Raw genomic sequence first — 16,837 nt, 5'->3', positions numbered from 1 at the left:
CCCCTTACCCCCCATCTCTGTGCTGAACACATGAGTGAAATGGTGTTCCATTCTGACAGCCCCTTGCCCCTTTGTAGGACAGTGCGAGGGGGCAGAGGAGGGGAAGCCCGTGTGGCTGTAATTAAGGATGGGTCGGTGAGGTTTCCTGCAGGGTGCGCGTGGCAAGGAGCTGAGTTTGTGCCTGCTGGACAGGCCATGGTACCTTTGCTGTGTGCTGCAGTCTGCACTGGATCCACAGTCTACTGAAGTCAATGGAAAGGCGCCTTTTGACTTCCAGGGGTTGCGGAGAGCAGGTCCGCAGAGACAAGGCCTCCGGCGTGGCTGTGGGATCACTGGGATTCAGATGCACACATGCTACTCCACTAACTTTTGAGCCCAAAGTGCCACCTCCCTGGGCAAGCAGCAAAGGCAGCTGAAGGAAGCCCCATGGTGGCAGCAGGCCTTCTAGGTAGCGTTTCGCTGCCTGGGTAGTGGGTCCTTCAGGGCGCAGGGAGTGTGCAAGGCTGGTGCAGGGCAGAGGGGACATTGGAACAAGGAAAAGTGCTGAGTCCCAGTTCACCTCCTCCCTGTTCCCGGAGAAGCTCTGAATGCACTCAGCATGGGAGCAGCTCACGAATAATAGGACTGCGTCCCAGCACCCAAAGCGCCTCTCCTCTTTTGCTTTTCGGCCCCCAGCTTAGCTTGAGAACGTGTGTTGCCCGTCTCCCTGAGCTCTCTCCTGTCACTTTCCTGTCCTGGGATGTAGTGGGGGGAGAGCCACAAAACAAGAAAGGGGGGGGGGGACTAAAAAGAGAAAAATGAAACAAGGCCATTTTATAGATGAGGAAACTGAGGCAGAGAAGTTATGTGATTTGTCCAAGGCCATAGAGGGAGTCGTTATCAGACTGGAACTCGGAAGCTCCTTACACTGTGTTGTGCACTCAGATTGGTGGACATGTGTCTCTCTGTCTGTCTGCTGCAGTCTCTGTCTTCCACGTTCGTCTTTTCCTCCCCATGCACCGTGCTGCCAAAGGTACCCCAGGGTGACATCTTTCTCAGGCAGCCAGATCTATAAAGGTTCCATTTATAAACTCTTTATTAATATTTATTAAATGATAATGGAATTTATGGCATGCTTCAGAATGGAAAATGATGTCTTCCCTGGGAGCCCCGCTTATTTTAGCACCATTTCCATGCTAGATTAGGCTTTTGCCAACTTGTTCCAGGAGCCTCCGTGAAGAATTTATCACAGCTGCTTCTCGTAACCTGTCCCTCTTGAAACCCAGAGCGTCTAGAACTTGTCTAATCTGTGTTCATAAAAAGGAGGGTTAATATCATAACTATGAATGGATCCTTCGTTTCAACCAGTGCCTGCTTTGACTGACTTTGCCTTGCCCTCTTCCTATGCATGTTTGGAATGTCTCATTGAGGGAGAGGGGGAGGCAAAACATTGGTTTTTAGCTAGTGAAGGAGAGAGAGAGAGTGTGTGCGTGTGACATTCTCTCACTCACACAAACATGGGGTAACTTTGATCCCAATTTCATGCCTTGGAGCATCTTCATTCATTGTTTGTGTGTTTGTCAGAGAAGGAGAACTGGAGGAATTGATGACACTTCACTGGGGACTAGAGGTAGGGATGAACTGTTAATGTCAGGAAGGGGAGAAACGGTAGTCTCAAGGTTAGGATGTTATCTCAGGACTCAGGAAACCTGGGGTCAATTCCCTGCTCTGCCACAGCCTTCCTGTGTGACCTTGAGCCAGTCACCATAGTGTCTCCGTGCCTCAGTTCCCCATCTGTACAATGGGGATAATAGCACTGCCTTACGTCACAGGAGGATGAATGCCTCAAAGAGCATGAGCTGCTCGGATACTGCCGTAATGGGGGCCAGAAAGGACCTCAGCCAGATATTGTCTCAGGTCTCTGCTGTGGTACAGGGAAGAGGACAGCGGGAGGGGATTTCCACTTGCTAAGTGCAAGAGATCATTTACCTCTTCTGAACATTACAGTGACTACTGGAGCCAATAGAAGGGCCCCTCTGCTCTCACTGGCCAATCAGAAAGCATCGCTTGAAGCTGGGGTTTTTTAATTAATAAAACATTTCATCCTAACCCAACATAGCCAAGTGGGTCTGTGTGAAGAGCCCGGCCATTAAGGGAGTCAGCCTTTGCCCCGCAGGAGGAGTTTCTGTTTTCTGTCAGCCCACCAAACCCTTTCATACCGAGCCCTGTCTGTAACTTGTTAAAATGAGTGCAGGCTTTTCTGTGACTGCGGGGAGAAGTTAGGGGTGGCGAGGCATACCCCACAGGCAGCAGGCTGGGAAATGTGGATTGATGTGGCTCTTGGGAGGTAAGGAAAGGGGAAGTGATGGGAATGGTCATTAATTCTGAGCGATGCTGCGTTGGTGGGTGCGGTGGGGGTTGTTCCTTACTCTTCGCTGCTCACAGCGCTCTCGTGGGAACGACGAGAAGGAGAGATCTCCTCTTCCCCCCTGTCCCCTCTGGGGAGTTCACTTCTATTTCCAGGTGTGGCTCTGTGCAATGAACTAGGGTGGATTTTCTTGGGGATTTTTGGCCATGCTCTGCGGTGCAAGTGTAAAGTCCGGCATCAAAGCCAGAGGACGCTGGGTCAGACCCAGACCACCCTTATCAAAGTTGTGCATTGATGGTTCAACCTCCTTGTATTTAGGAACGGAGTTTGAATACACCGACTCGGAGAGTGAGATAAAGATCCGGAAGAAATCTCCCTCTGGGCTACTGCGTGGGAAAAAGGGGCTGATGGAACAAGGCAGCGCCACCCCCGTCCAGGCACCCAGCAGCATGGACCCCAGCCCCGGGAGCACTGACAAAGCCAAAATGGGGGCAGAGAAAGGCCGGAAGCTGAAAAAATTCAAGTCCACCAAGGACCTGAGCTTCGAGTTCGGGCTGGAGGCGAGTGACGACGACCTGTGGAACCGGCGCCGGAGCGAGCGCATCTTCCTCCACGACGCCAACACTTCCTCATCCATGCCAACGCCCAGCACACCAACGAGCTCCACCCCTGTTTCCAAGCCCAGCCGCTGCGGGAAGGGGGCGCCGTTGAGTCCCAAAAAGGAGGGGAGCAAAGGGAAGGAAAGGAAAGAGCTGAGCAAGGTAGGAGCTGCTTTGCTGGGGTGGGGCACACAGCCGGGGGCATGACTGACTTGCAGGGGAGTGGGGCTGGCAGGTTAATTCTGTTGATCCTGGCACCTGGAAGGAGGTGAGTTTAATGGCCATCTCATCTCAGCAGCTGGTCGCTGCTGCATGGAAACACCCTCCCCACTGACCCTAAAGGAGCTTCCTTTATCCACAACTGCCCAGTTTAACGTTGGAGTAGGCTAGCTGCTCTTGCCTGACTATACCGGACCTTGGTTTAGGGATTCTGGGGGAGGTTCTGTCCCTGCTGAAGTGGTGGTTAAACTCCCATTGACTTCAATGGGGCAGGATATAACCCCCAGGCTAGCCGTGCTATCCTTTTTCTGCCCCATTGTAAAACTGGGGACTGGAAAATTTGCTCTGTCTCCACCACGGAAACCGTGTACTGCAGTCAGAGGGAAAACTCCTGTCTCGCCCCCAAGTCTCCCCCGGTCTGGTCCCCTCTGCCTCCCTCGCCCATCACATGGCCTTCGAGGCGCTTTGCCTTTAGCCCAGTGACGTCCTAGATCCTCACGTTCTCGGGGAATAGCTGTGCTCCCTTCCCAATCACGTGCTAACCAGTTTGCTGAAGCATTAGGTTCCTTTGGTTCCAATTTGGCCTATTTACCGCTTACTGGGGAGATTGGCTTATGGGAAGAATTAGACAAGTTGTGACATGACATCAGGTGGGGTCCTTTTCCAGCAGTTCTGGGGGAAGAATTGGTCAGCGGGGGGTGCAGGCTGGGGTAATGAAAAGCTCTCGCTGGAATGTCGATGCTGAATGCAGAGTGCCAGAGAGGCAGTGAGAGCCTCAATACAGTGCAAGAGTCTGGCAAGCTGCCCACTTGGGCTCTGCCCCATCGTGGCTGGAGTCTCTGTTTGAATACGAACTGCTGCTCTCCCCTTTGCTCCATCTTTCCCCTGTAACTGCCTAGTGAGCGTTACTGATCAAGCCTTTTTATGGGCGGGGGTTGTTTTGTATTTGCTTTTAGCAGAGGAAGAAGGGTAAAGAGGCCCCTTGCTGCTCCTCCTCCTCTTCCATGTCTCCCCCTGGCATCTCCAGCTCCCCCTCCGATGCCCGGGTCAGCCTGGCCAACTCCCTGAGCGCCAACAAGAAGAGTAAAGCCAAGGTGAAAGCAAAGGAGGTGAAGAAAGAGGTGAGGGTTGACTCCACAGATTGAAGTCAGGTTGTAGCAAGACAGCTGGGTTTTTGCTTCCTTCCTGCCATATTGCATTGTGAGGGGGGAAGACAGACAGACAGACACACCCTTTTGGGAGCTGGGACGTTGGTAGCACTATAAAGTGTTCTCGCTAACGAGACTGGGGCAGGAAGGGTTGTACGGAAACACCTCTACAGGCAAGACAGACTTTATTTCTTTCAAGTTCTCCTCTTGCCAGGAAGCCTAAAGACTCAGATGAATGTAGAACACCACCATCTAGTGACTTTTCTCGGGCCCGAGGGAAGGTACATCCAGGTGACAGTTCAGGGAGCTCAGGACTGAGTGGGCTCGCCAACCAAATTCCACTTGTGCCCCGGAAGAACGTGGCCGCGTTAGGGCAGCATTGAGGGATGTTGCTGGACCAGTGGGCAAGAGTTCAAGACTGAATGGGAGTGGTGACTGAACTGCCACCTTCCCCAGGGAGTCCCTCCTCACCAGTTCCAGGTTATAAGGGACCCTGTCGGACTCTGCCACAGCAGCCGAAACACCCTTCTTTCCGTTTCTCATCACAAGTATCTCAGGCCAGTCCTGCGGCTGCCTGTTTCTGTTCTGACGGACCCGGCACGTCAACATTTCTTTTAATGTCCAGGCAGGTCAAGAAATGCAGCTAGAATGTATGAAAGGGCTCTCGGAGCCCTCATTCAGCTGACGACAGCAGTGGGGGATAAACAAAGCAAAGAACTCCATGAGCTACCAAAAGGCAACTGTCACTTTGGGTACGGCATTGGCAGGGCCCGCTGACTGAAGTGGTTCACGCTGAGGAGGTCTGCGTCCTAATTACATTGTGTCCTGAATGGCCAGGTTACTTACCCCGGGAGGGAGAATGGCGGGCGTAGAGTCGGGGCTGGGGCAGGGATGTTGCATCTTGGCCTTCGGCATGGAACCTTCCACGTCTAATGGGGGTCACTTAGAAAGGAAACTGCAGAGCTGGGGAAGGAGGGTTTTTAAAATGGCTCCTGAGGCTCGATACCAGATGTGGCCGAGGTTTCTGATGTGCTCTTTTGTTTCCTTCTCCAGAACCGAGGGAAGGGCGGTGCAGTCAGCAAGCTGATGGAAAGCATGGCAGCCGAAGAGGACTTTGAGCCCAATCAAGACAGTAGCTTCTCGGAGGACGAGAATCTCCCCCTGAGCATGCTTGTAGAGCGGGCGCCTACCCCAGGTGAGAGCCGGAGGCTGTCGCTGTCGGGGAGGGGAAGCTTTTCTAAACACGTCTGGTGTTTCGGCAGCAATGGATGGGGGAGTTGGATGAGCTTTTTCCAGCTGGGTAAAGAGCAGCCTGCTCAGTGTTATACAGGGGATGCTGCTCCGCTCTGATGAGGAGCACAGCTCTCATTCTGTGTGCCCTGAATCCTCCACAGGCCCGACCTGCCTTGCCCAGCAGTCGCAGGAGCGCGCCATCAGTCATTGGGGCGGGCTGTGCTTACAAGCAGTTGGAACAAAGGACTGGGTCCCAGGAGGGCTATGAGTTCTAATCCCCGTTTGAACCACTGACCAGTATTTTGGCCCCCAACCAAGTCCCTTGACCTTCCTTGTGTCTCAGTCAGTGCAGCTGCAAAGCCGGCCCAATAGCAGGGCTGCCTGGAGAATCAGGCAGGGTCTCTGCGCTGCATTCACCTGGGAATGATATGATCATAACTCAAAGAAAGGGGTTTGCATTATCTGCCTTTACCCTTCCCCCGACTAGAGCCCAGTGATGACTGATTTTGTTCTGTGCGTTAGCCCCTAGTTAGGAACCATAAGCCAGTAAAGAGCCACCCACTTACTCCTTTAAAGCACCCCTACAGGATTCTAGGTAAAGACCAATCTCTACGAGGTGCTGGGTTTTGGCTGGCCCATTGGTATTATTACTGTATCACCGAAGTGCCTAGGGGCTCATTGTGCTAGGAGCTGTACAAAGAAAGACAGCCCTTGCCCCAAACAGCTGACAGTCTAACTGAGGCCAGTGGGAGTGGCGGGTGTTGTTGAAAGCTGTGGAATGGCCTATTTTGGTTCTTACCAGACCCTTGTCCCATGGGATCTGCCCCTTTCTGTTGTGTTGAATGGAGCCGCTCACTCCATGTCTTGCTCCGTGGTCCTGCAGCCCCCCGCTCCTGTATCATTGACAAAGATGAACTGAAGGACGGGCTGCGTGTCCTCATTCCCATGGATGACAAGCTGCTCTATGCCGGACACGTGAAGACCGTGCACTCACCTGACATGTGAGTAAAATGGCAGCCTCTCCCTGATGAACCCTGCTATGGCGGGGGGGATAGCGCCTGCTTTGGGGGCTCCCCTGGGATGGATGTACGCACAGTATTGCTGCCCTGTCCTTCGTGCACAGTGGGGTTTCAGCCCTAGCTCCACCAGAGACCCGGCGGGGGGGGGTCTGCTCAGTGCTTTCTAGCACCTGCGGTGTGATCCAGCACAGGTGATTCTGCGCCAAGCAAGCTGGATACTGACGAGTCGAAGATGTTTCTTGAGAGCTGCAAAGCTGGGGACAGTAGCTGTGTTTGGCTGGAAGGAGGAATTTACCATGATGAGCTACCCTAGTTTACCAGTGAATTCCTCAAGCCTCCTGTTAAACAGCCTTGGCTAAACTGGGGATTTTGAGGTGGAAAATGATAGGGCTTGGAGAAGGCAGGACATTGGGGAAGGATCTAAGCCCAGGGAAGGGTTATTGGGGCACAGTGGGTCCTTCTTGTTAAGCTCTGATACCTTGTGATGCCATGGGGTCTTGTGCTTTCAGATACCGAGTCGTGGTGGAAGGGGAGAGGGGAAATCGTCCCCACATCTACTGTCTGGAGCAGCTTCTGCAGGAAGCAGTAAGTTGGGCCATTTTACTCGCCACATGTGCAATGTGATTTTCATATCGGGGATGGGGGAGGCAAAAGGAAAAACCCTCCTTGGCTGGTGGGTAGTTGCGGCTTGCAGCGGTGCCCCCAATCCTGCCCCGGGTGCCCCATCAGCATGCAGCAGGTGCCAGACAGATCACTTTGTGTGCCCCGGCAAATGTAATTCCCTTCCCGGCATTGTGGATTTAGCTTCCCATCGCTGGCATTGGATGAACACACACCAGGGCCTGTCCTGCCAGGGACTGTAGGACTTTGAGTCTTCCGCGCTGTCCTGCATTGTATCACGTGGAGGAATGGGACCCTTTCCTATAGAGGCCGCCCTTCTCCTGCTCTGCAGCCTTCAGCAGAGGCACCTTTGAATCCTGGTGGAGAAGGAAGTCCTCCCTGGGGAGGTCTTGGCAGTGTCCATTGACAGCCAGTCTCCTGAAACACTAGTGTGGAGGACAAAAGATCATGGAGGCCTGAGGCGGGTTAGTAACTTGCTGTCCCACCCCAAACAGATTATTGACGTGAAGCCGACCTCTGTGAGGTTCCTGCCTGAAGGAACAAGAATTGCCGCCTACTGGAGCCAGCAGTATCGCTGCCTCTACCCAGGGACCGTGGTCAGAGGTAAGAGCATATCATGGCTGTCCCTCTTACGCTCACAAGCCAGGAGTATTTTAGCACAAAACTTCAGGAGAATCAGTGGACTAGTACAGTGCAGCCCCAAAGCCTGTTGTGAAAGCCCTGCCAGGCCAGATTCCTTACTTGGAGTAGTGCCTGACTCTGCAAAGAGCCCCATTGTGGTAGGTAATCATCATAGCTGCCTTGTGGGCCAATATTACTGTTCACTTATGCTGGGATTTTCACAGAGGCCTAAGGGAGTTAGATGCTTAAATACCATTGAAATTCAACAGAAGCCTAGGAGGGGGGGATAAAAAATTTCAAAAGCCCATAAGTGAGATAGGAGCCTAAGTCCAGCTGACTTTCAATGGGGCATAGGCGCCTAAGTCACATAGGCACTTTTGAAAATTGTACCCTGAGTGCCTGACTCCATTCGGCCTCGGAATCTTAGACGTAAAAAGTGTCTGTAAAGAAAGCAGTAGGAAGGGCTGTGAGCTGACAGCAAAGCACTTCCTGCTTCCCCACAATGCCCTGGTCATGTGGTTTAATATTGACTGGCCTGGAAAGTGGCCACAAATGACAAAGTGGCCCTTGGAGTGCAAGGTGCACTAGCCGAAGAGAGCATAAGAGGGGATTGCACATGACTAACAGACTGGGGAGACTGATACAACGAGAGAGGGATGAAACAGTGATTCTTTATCTGGGAGGGAAGAGGAATAAGAGGTGGCCTACGATAGCCAAGGGTGGTGATAAAATCCAGTCAGAGATGGATCTGAGGCTATTAGACAGGCCATAACGAAGGGACATCAGTGCAAACGAAGAGTGAATCGGCGTGAGGAGAGATGGAATGGAATTGTGGGGTGGAATCATGTGGTTAAGCTCTTGGGATGACTGTGTTGAAAGAGTAGTTTTGCGCTTGAGGGTGCGGTGTGTAATTGGATCGCAGATTGTTCGCCCCAAATGGGTCTGGCTTAGTAGCAGGTTCTGAAACTGACCCTGCCTCCATCCGTCATAACTTCCAAGTGCCAGAGTCTGGCCCATTTCCTCTCTACTGCTCTAGCCGAGAGTGTTCCCAGTCCTCTCTTTCTAATCTCTTTCCCCTCAAACCACAGGGGCTCTTGATCTGGAGGAGGATGGGGATCTGATAACGGTGGAATTTGATGATGGGGACACTGGCCGGATCCCCCTGTCTCATATTCGGCTTCTACCACCAGACTACAAGATCCAGTGTAAGTCTGGCCTCCTGAACTGGGTTCTTGCATGAGGTTTCCCCCAGAGCCCTGGTCTTTTTGCCCATGAGCCGCCTCCTTTTAAACCCGCTCAAAAGGGAGATTTCCCATGCTAGGGAACCATCCCGTAAGATTCCAGGGATAATTCGCGACTGTTTTTGTCCCAGGATTGTGTCCTAAGCTATGCGGATCAGGACTGAGTTTTCTAGGGCTGGGGTGTTGGAAGGAGAACCCATTTTGGGGTGATGGGGTGAATCCCTGTCTGCCTGGCGTTAGTAGGTGGCAGTTTCCCAATAGCACTTCATGTGCATCCCTCATAGGCATTGTGTGATGCCCGTGAAAATCTGGGGACAGCAACAAGCTCCTTTTTAATGGCTGCTGCTGAAAATTCAGACTTGCCGTTTTGGCGCGGGTTGGTTTTATTAGTGGGCAGGCATACACCAGGATTGCTCATCCGTGTGACTTGATGTTACAGGTGCGGAGCCCTCCCCTGCCCTCTTGGTGCCCAGCACCAAGCGCCGCAGCCGGAAGTCCAGCAAGGATGCTGGGGAAGGAAAAGAGGGCAGTACACTCGGGTCAGAGGAGCCAGTGGCCAAGGGCAAAGGTCGTGGGAGAAAGCCAAGCATCAAGCTGAAAGCTGGTATGTTGATTCACCGTTTTAACGTGCAGTTCAGTGAGTCCTTGTGCCAACTGTTTCATCTGGTAATGTAGCATTTCTTTTCCTAGAGTAGCATCCCTTTGCCTAGGTGGTTCTGCAAACACCCAACCTGCACTAGTGCAGGTCTGCATCTGGTCTTTGCTGCTAAACTTCCTAATCCTCATCCTTCCCTAGAAGACGGCTTCCATCCAACACTGTGACCCAAAGTTCAGGAAAAGTCTTGAGCAGCTACTGCGTTTCTCTCCTTCTTGCAGGAGTTTGTTCATGGGATTTGGTTGGTTAGAGAGCTAGTTATTTACCAGCTGGGGTTCTTGAATTCAGTGCTGCAAACAAGATTTGGAAACGCCACTCCGTTTTCTCAGCAGCGCATCTGTGGGCATGAGCCTCGGCCATGAATTGCGGACACGCTGGGAGGCTGCTCCCTTTCCGAGCTGCAGGGAGAGCGCTGCACCTGTAGGGAGGTGGAACAGTTCCAATGGCTGAGCTTGCAGAGGGAGGGAAAGGAGCTTCGACATTGCAGCTGCTCCACCACCCTATGGATGCAGCGCTCTGCCTGCAGCTAGGAAAGCGAGCAGTCTGCAACTAGTGGCTGAGGTGAGGCCTCCAGAGGCTAAGGCTGCCCTCTCAGCACTGCTCCCAGGACATGGCTAGCATGAGAAGGGTCATGAGGTTGGCTCATGCTAAGTCTATTATGCTACTGAATGAGCCACCATCTCACCTTGTATTTCAGGGCACGGTATCTGGGCAGCGGTAAGTATCGCATAGAGCGGAGAGATCTAGATTGTGCTTTCTCAGCTTGGTTTGTGATAGAGGAAACTCACAGCGCGCCCTCTTTATAGCGGTCAGCAGTTCATCGGTGTTAGCCTCAGACCTACTGGCCTGTATTATTTATTAAGTCCTCAAAAAGGGCCTTGCTAAGATGGTCGCTGGTTGGAGTGAACAGTATGGTAAAAAAGCAAGCCATGAAGGAAGAGCAGAAATTTTTAAATCCCCCTCCCCACCCAGGGCCTCAGCTCCTGAGTTACGTGCAGGGAATATTCAGCAACTATTGTGACTTGAGGGAGTCCATCCTGGCTTACTGGAAATGTCATATGGGTGATATTTGCATCTCTCAGTCTATCTGCTTTCTGCTCCTTTCCAGAAGAAGCAGTCCTACCGGAAGAGACAGACCAGGGAGATTCTTCAGCAAACCTCCCTTCTGCTCCAGAGAAGGCAGTCTGCCTTGGTAAGCAAAGTGTGAAGGGGTCAAGGAAAAGCCAGCAGAATCCAGCAGGAGGATCTCCCCCACCTGCAGAGGAAAAACGGAATAAAGCCGGCAAAATGAAGATCTCTGCTAAACTCCATAGCCCACCTCCGCCTTCTTTTCAGCCTCCTGCGTTCAGCAATGTGCTTGGAACGGAACCCTACAGTGAGCTCCCGGGGGCGCTGGGGTCCTTCAGCTCCAACGACAACCCCTCCGGGAAAACCAAGGCCAAGAAGGGAAGGCCTGCCGAGGAGTCGCAGGAGTTTGGTTCGGCAGCCAAGGCTCAGAGAAAGCAATTGGACAATGAAATCCTCATCAAACTGGACCATGAAGGAGTGATGTCTCCAAAGACCAAGAAAACAAAGGAGGCCATGAGGATGCTGGAGGGGTCAAACCTGACCAGCAGGAGGGACGGCAAGAGTGTCCTGGGGCTGGGCTACCCCGCTGCGTTGGGCAGTGAAGCCAAGCAGAAATCGTCAAGGGCTAAAGCAGCAGAGGGGGAATCTTCGACTTCGACTTTTGGAGGCAAGGATCAAGAAGTCAAAACCACCCCAGCGACGGCCGCGGAGGAGACTGAGAGCAACAGCAGCGGCAGCAGCTCGGAGTCTGAGGGCGAAGAGGAAGCCGAGAAGAACGGAGGTGAAGCTCAGGACAGCAGCTCAACCAGCTCCAGAGCTTCGACCCCTCTGTCTTCATCTAATTCCTCCTCCTCCTCCTCTTCCAGCAGTAGCAGCTCTTCTTCCTCCTCTTCCTCGTCCTCGTCATCCGCATCCTCCACCTCATCTTCATCAAGCTCCAGTTCCTCCTCCTCTTCCACCACGGATGAAGACTCGTCTTGTAGCTCAGATGAGGAGGCGGCTGATGCCCAGCCGAGCTCCTCAGTCCAGCAGGCTCTCACGCCGAAGCAGACCAAGCAGGCAGGAAAATCCCGCCTGTCTTCTCACCCTCAAGGCCAGAAGCCGCAGCAGCAACAGCAGCCGCAGCCGCAGCAGAAGCAACCGCAGAGCAGCAACAAGAGCAGGCCCAAAAAGCGGGAGGGGATCCATCTGCCCACCACCAAGGAGCTTGCCAAACGGCAGAGGCTGCCTTCGGTAGAAAACAGACCCAAAATCGCTGCCTTCCTCCCTGCACGGCAGCTTTGGAAGTGGTTTGGCAAACCCACCCAGGTGAGCATAGCACTCCGGTTAGTTCTTTTGGTTCTTGAGCTTTGTTTTCATAATCCCTGTCACCTTTCTATTCTGCCTCCTCCCCTGCCAAACCAGCAGTTTCATCCCCACCCTCTTCCTGGCTGGCGAAGGCATCTCCCGGTGGTGAGGTTTGGTGCGTTCCCAACCTGGTTTGTTACCGGGGTTACTCCAGGCAGAAAGGAAGAAGGTCAAAAAACGTTTCAGGCAGATTTACAGCAGACATCCGGAAAGACCCTCCCGGAGCAGCTGCAGTCCATCTGTTGGAACTGCCTGGCCCCTCTGTCCTGTACTGAAACCATAAACAGAGACACTATCTTTAGGTGCGTTGAGGCTTTTAGGTTTAGCGTTGTTGGTTTGTTTCTGGAGGAGCGGACACCCCACTGAAATCTGGTCACTCTATACTCCCCACTCCCTTCTCACTAATGGGGTCTCCGTTCACCCTTTAACCATTCGATTTCTTTTGTGACATTTGCGGCTGTGTCACTGGCCCTCTGGACAGGAAGGAATAAATGCCTCTCATCAGTGCTGTTCTCTTTGTTAGCCAGCAGGGGGTGCTTAGAAGGGGCAACTCACCATATCTTCCAAGGTAACATGTTTTATCTGGACCCACTCACTGTCGTTGCTTTGCCATACCATTGGGCTGACCCAACAAGAGAGCATAACTGTTGGTGCTCTAGTTATCCATAGTGGGATGCAGGCAGGGAGCACAAGCTATCCCAGAGTGGGGGGATGAGTGAGACTGGGTTTGTACCTAATATTCTGTTCACTCAGCTCTGCATTCCTAATTTCACAGAGACGAGGAATGAAAGGGAAGGCCAGGAAGCTGTTCTACAAGGCCATTGTCCGTGGCAAGGAGATCATCCGGATTGGAGACTGCGCAGTCTTCTTATCAGCTGGCCGGCCCAACCTACCCTACATTGGCCGGATCCAGAGTATGTGGGAGTCCTGGGGGAACAACATGGTAGTCAGGGTCAAGTGGTTTTACCACCCAGAAGAAACCAACCCTGGAAAAAAGCTCAACGAAGGCAAGGTATGTCGACCAAATGCTGCCCGCCCTGTTTAATGGCCACGCTGCAAAGCTTCCCTCACACCTTCATCCTGGCAGGGGAGGGGTGACTTTCATAGTTTTTGACTAAGTGCAAAATATAATTTGGTTCCATTTGTGACCAGTAAAGGGTGAACATGGAGATTCTGTACGATCAAAGTCAATAGTGGGTGGACATGCCTGGGGTTGCTAAAGCCACTTGAGAGGGAGAGGTGGTTTTTATACTTCTAAGACACAACTTGGAAACACAACGCGCAGCCTTTCGCATGAGTCCATCAAACTTCTGTTTGTCCCCAGGGTGCACAGAGCAAAGTTATTTATTCCTGCCGTCTGGTGTGTGAAGGGTGAGAGGAAGCCCTTGGTGTACGGGCAGGCTGTGTGGGCCTGATGTTCAGAGGTGCCGAGCACCCACAGCTCCCCTTGACATCACTGGGAGCTGCAGCTGCTTGGTCGCTCTAAAGATCGGTTCTGTTTAAGCTGATGACTCAAGGTCAAGATGTAGGCTGTGGGAATGCACCTCTTTATTTGGTGAGGGAGGCGCCTTTGAAAGGTACTAACTTGCCTGCTTTAACTTTTCTCCCTCTCCATTTTTCCTGGCTGACTGTTCTCGGCATAGCGTTGGGATCAGAAATCTGGGAGGAGCCTATCTACCACTCTGCAGGCATCCAACCAGAGGAAGGACTTCATGGAGGTAAGATGGGGGTGCGGATGGCAGAAGGTCAGGCCTTGGAGAAGGTTTTGTGATGTGTTGTTGACTGCTCTGATTTTATAAGCGGAGCAACAGATGTTAATGAGGTAAAGGCCATCTGATCTGGTTCAATTCTATGCTGAGATGAGAGTCAGCCCCAAGTCTATGGTTTTGGCAGAGCATCTTACGGGGGGGGAAGGTAGCCTGCAAAGATCCATATGTGAACATCCCCGGATTTCGGTAGTGTTTGGCACCAGCCCTGTCGTTCAGGCTCATCTTTGTTTTTACTTCATTTAAATTCTGGCAAAGTGTCGCCAGACTGATCCTGAGGTTCACAGAGAGGCTGAGAAACATGCAAGATGGCAACTGAGTCACCAGATTTGATTGAAACTGGGGAAAATATCAAACTGTAAAAGCCTTCACAAAGTTCCATTTGATGGCCTGTCTCACTGTGGGGATGTAGCAAATAAACCTCAAGGTGTCACCTTCTGCATCCCACCATTTTCAGTCCCTGTGTGTAGCTCTCAGGTCCTTCTCTGGCCTGGGGCACCTAATCTGTAGGGAAGGGGTGTGTTCTAAGTGGTGTGAAGTGTCCGCTAATGACTCGTTTCCTCTCTATCTCCCCCCCCCCCCCCCATTCCTCTAATGCAGCGAGCACTGTACCAGTCCTCCCATGTGGATGAAAATGATGTCCAGACCATTTCTCATAAGTGTCTGGTGGTTGGTCTGGACCAGTACGAGCAGATGCTAAAGACTAAGAAATACCAGGACAGTGAGGATCTGTACTATCTAGCAGGGACGTACGAGCCCACGACAGGCATGATTTTCAATACAGATGGTGTCCCAGTCATCTGCTGACTGTCTAGGAAGAGGGAATTCAGGGACATGTGCCATCTGCCTGGAGAGTTCCGATTTCCCTTCGGAAGAGGAGCGTGGCGAATCTGAGGACATGCTGTTCGGACAACATGATTTATTTCTTTCCTGCTCGTGACTTCTGTGTCGCACTATGGACAGGTCTTCAAAAGGAGAAGAGAGAAAGTTAGGGTGGGGAGGAAGCAACCATAGGACTTTCTGAAGATGCCTTTGGGATAGCATTGGAGATTGGACCCCATCGTTTTCTGGATGAACAGGGTGGTTTTAATTTAGACAAAATTAACCAGCTTCTTCCTTCCCCCTTCTGCTCTTGGAGCGTCGATGATTCTCAGATCCCTGCACCAGCAGAATAACATCAAAACAGAGGAGGCTTCTTTTGTGTTGCTTGACCCCCTGAAAAATTCAGAGGATGACCTTGTCTGGAAGAACACCTACTAGCCTTCAGGGTATCTGTACCTCCTTCCTTATAGCTCCTTCCTTGTTAACTGCACATGACTTTCTGGAAAGTATGAGGTGGAAGAGAAAGGAGCAATGTCTCTCTAAGCGCCTCAGCTCAAACAGCAGGTGCACCTTTAATCAGCTTCCCTTCCTCCAAGTCTGCTGTCTGGGACCTAATGGAGAGCTAATGCGAGTGGACAGCCAAGGAGGAATGGAGTCACTTGGACACAGAGACGTTGACTAATGTCCCTTCTGGGTTACGAGGAGTTGGGTAGAAGGCGAGAACAGAATCTCTTATTGAACAAATTTATTAACTCAGTAGATTCATCCAAAAAAAGAAAAAATGTCTGCGATGGGGGGGTAGGGAGGAAGGGAAAGGGGAGGGCTGTAATCCATGAGGGAGGGCACAGGGGTGGGGTAACGAACAAAAATCTCCCTTCAGGAGGTGAAATGAATGGGGAAGTTGCTGCAACCTGCTCACAAACAAGGAAGCCCCTTCTTGCTGCTCGAAGGAGGCCATAGCCCATCACTGCTTTTTCACACAGGCGCCGCACCTCAGCTTTCCCATGGAGCTGAGGGGGGCTGCGCTCGCCCTGGGTGTGAGGCTCCTGCAGTTCAAGCTCCCTGAGATGAGAACTGCCCCCAGGAGTGTCCGTGCAGGAGACGCATGCTGCATATCCACCATGGGAGCCAGAACCAAGCTGTCATCGGGAGCGGCCATTCAGCTTAATGGGTCCATGTGGACAGTCACCCCGGAGCTCATTGAGAGCAGTCAGTCTCCCTCCTCCAAGCAGCCGGCCCACCCATCTCGTTGATCTCTCACAGGCCTGAGCCTTCAGCTTTGGCCACTTGCCTTCAAGCAGCTGCTTCAGGAAACCAGATTTGCAACCCGGAACACCAGTACACTCTCTGGGCAGCATGCAGGGAGCGTGGGGAGTGGAGCAGAACAAGGCCACGGCGCAATGTCCTTGCACTTAACTGAAATCTCACGAGATGCACTGATCTTTGCAGCTAACCGATTCGCACTACATATTTCTAGGGCACCGAGATTGTTCCAGCGTGGATGGGAGCAGAGTGACCCACCCAGAGCTCCAGGGGAGAGATACTTACAAGGACAGATTTTTAGCTATCTGCCATGGTACTATCTGAGTACTAGAGACTTGCAGCCTCTATGGGAAGAGCAGAGGGGCACCCCCTAAAAGATGATCCCTCATACTTTAAAAGAACCACAATGGTGCTGAACCCTGGCCACCTCTGCTCCAGCCCACGGCTCACCAAGACTTGGTGGATATTAATGTTTCTAAACTGTACAGTTTTAATGTACCAAAAGACTCTTTAAACCCTTCTGTATTATAAGTCTTTAAATGGATTCGACTTTTTAATTATAAATATAAATATATATATATAAAAATATAAACTTTTTAAAACTGTGAAAAAATTATGAAATTATAAAGAAGAACACAGTCTGACGTTTAGAATATTATTTTTTATTTCCAGTTGGATTGTGAATGTAAATGATCTGGGAACAGGCACACACAAACAGCCACACACAAAGTGTACTGTACTTATAGAAGCAAATTGTGTGAGCAAATTTTAAAGAGAGAGCGAGAGAGAGAGAGATTTTATGCTAATGTTAAATAGAAAGCACTTACTGCCCAATGCCTTCTATGGAACACAAGGATTTTTCAGACAA

At 51.7% G+C, this 16,837-nt stretch overlaps 1 protein-coding gene across 8 annotated transcripts in view; it reads left to right on the top strand.

The window, feature by feature from the left end:
* TNRC18 (trinucleotide repeat containing 18) overlaps positions 1–16,367 on the top strand; it is a 58,096-nt gene extending 41,729 nt beyond the window's left edge. For 5 of the 8 annotated variants that reach the window (XM_065558993.1, XM_065558990.1, XM_065558992.1 and 2 more), the window contains 12 exons: positions 2,666–3,108; positions 4,122–4,286; positions 5,367–5,508; positions 6,430–6,547; positions 7,075–7,150; positions 7,681–7,789; positions 8,896–9,012; positions 9,488–9,652; positions 10,812–12,079; positions 12,894–13,130; positions 13,762–13,836; positions 14,485–16,367. In XM_065558993.1, the coding sequence (XP_065415065.1) occupies positions 2,666–3,108; positions 4,122–4,286; positions 5,367–5,508; positions 6,430–6,547; positions 7,075–7,150; positions 7,681–7,789; positions 8,896–9,012; positions 9,488–9,652; positions 10,812–12,079; positions 12,894–13,130; positions 13,762–13,836; positions 14,485–14,691 (3,122 nt within the window). In that variant the 3' untranslated portion in view covers positions 14,692–16,367. The remainder of the gene's footprint in view (positions 1–2,665; positions 3,109–4,121; positions 4,287–5,366; positions 5,509–6,429; positions 6,548–7,074; positions 7,151–7,680; positions 7,790–8,895; positions 9,013–9,487; positions 9,653–10,811; positions 12,080–12,893; positions 13,131–13,761; positions 13,837–14,484) is intronic. The other 3 variants (XM_065558991.1, XM_065558988.1, XM_065558994.1) reach the window with 2 other exon arrangements.
* Positions 16,368–16,837: the final 470 nt, after the last annotated feature.

Source organism: Chrysemys picta, chromosome 10 (assembly GCF_011386835.1).
Source record: "Chrysemys picta bellii isolate R12L10 chromosome 10, ASM1138683v2, whole genome shotgun sequence".
In the NCBI taxonomy this organism is placed as follows: domain Eukaryota; kingdom Metazoa; phylum Chordata; order Testudines; family Emydidae; genus Chrysemys; species Chrysemys picta.
The sequence above is the reverse complement of the archived record's forward strand: the minus strand, read 5'-3'. Positions and strand labels throughout refer to the sequence as shown.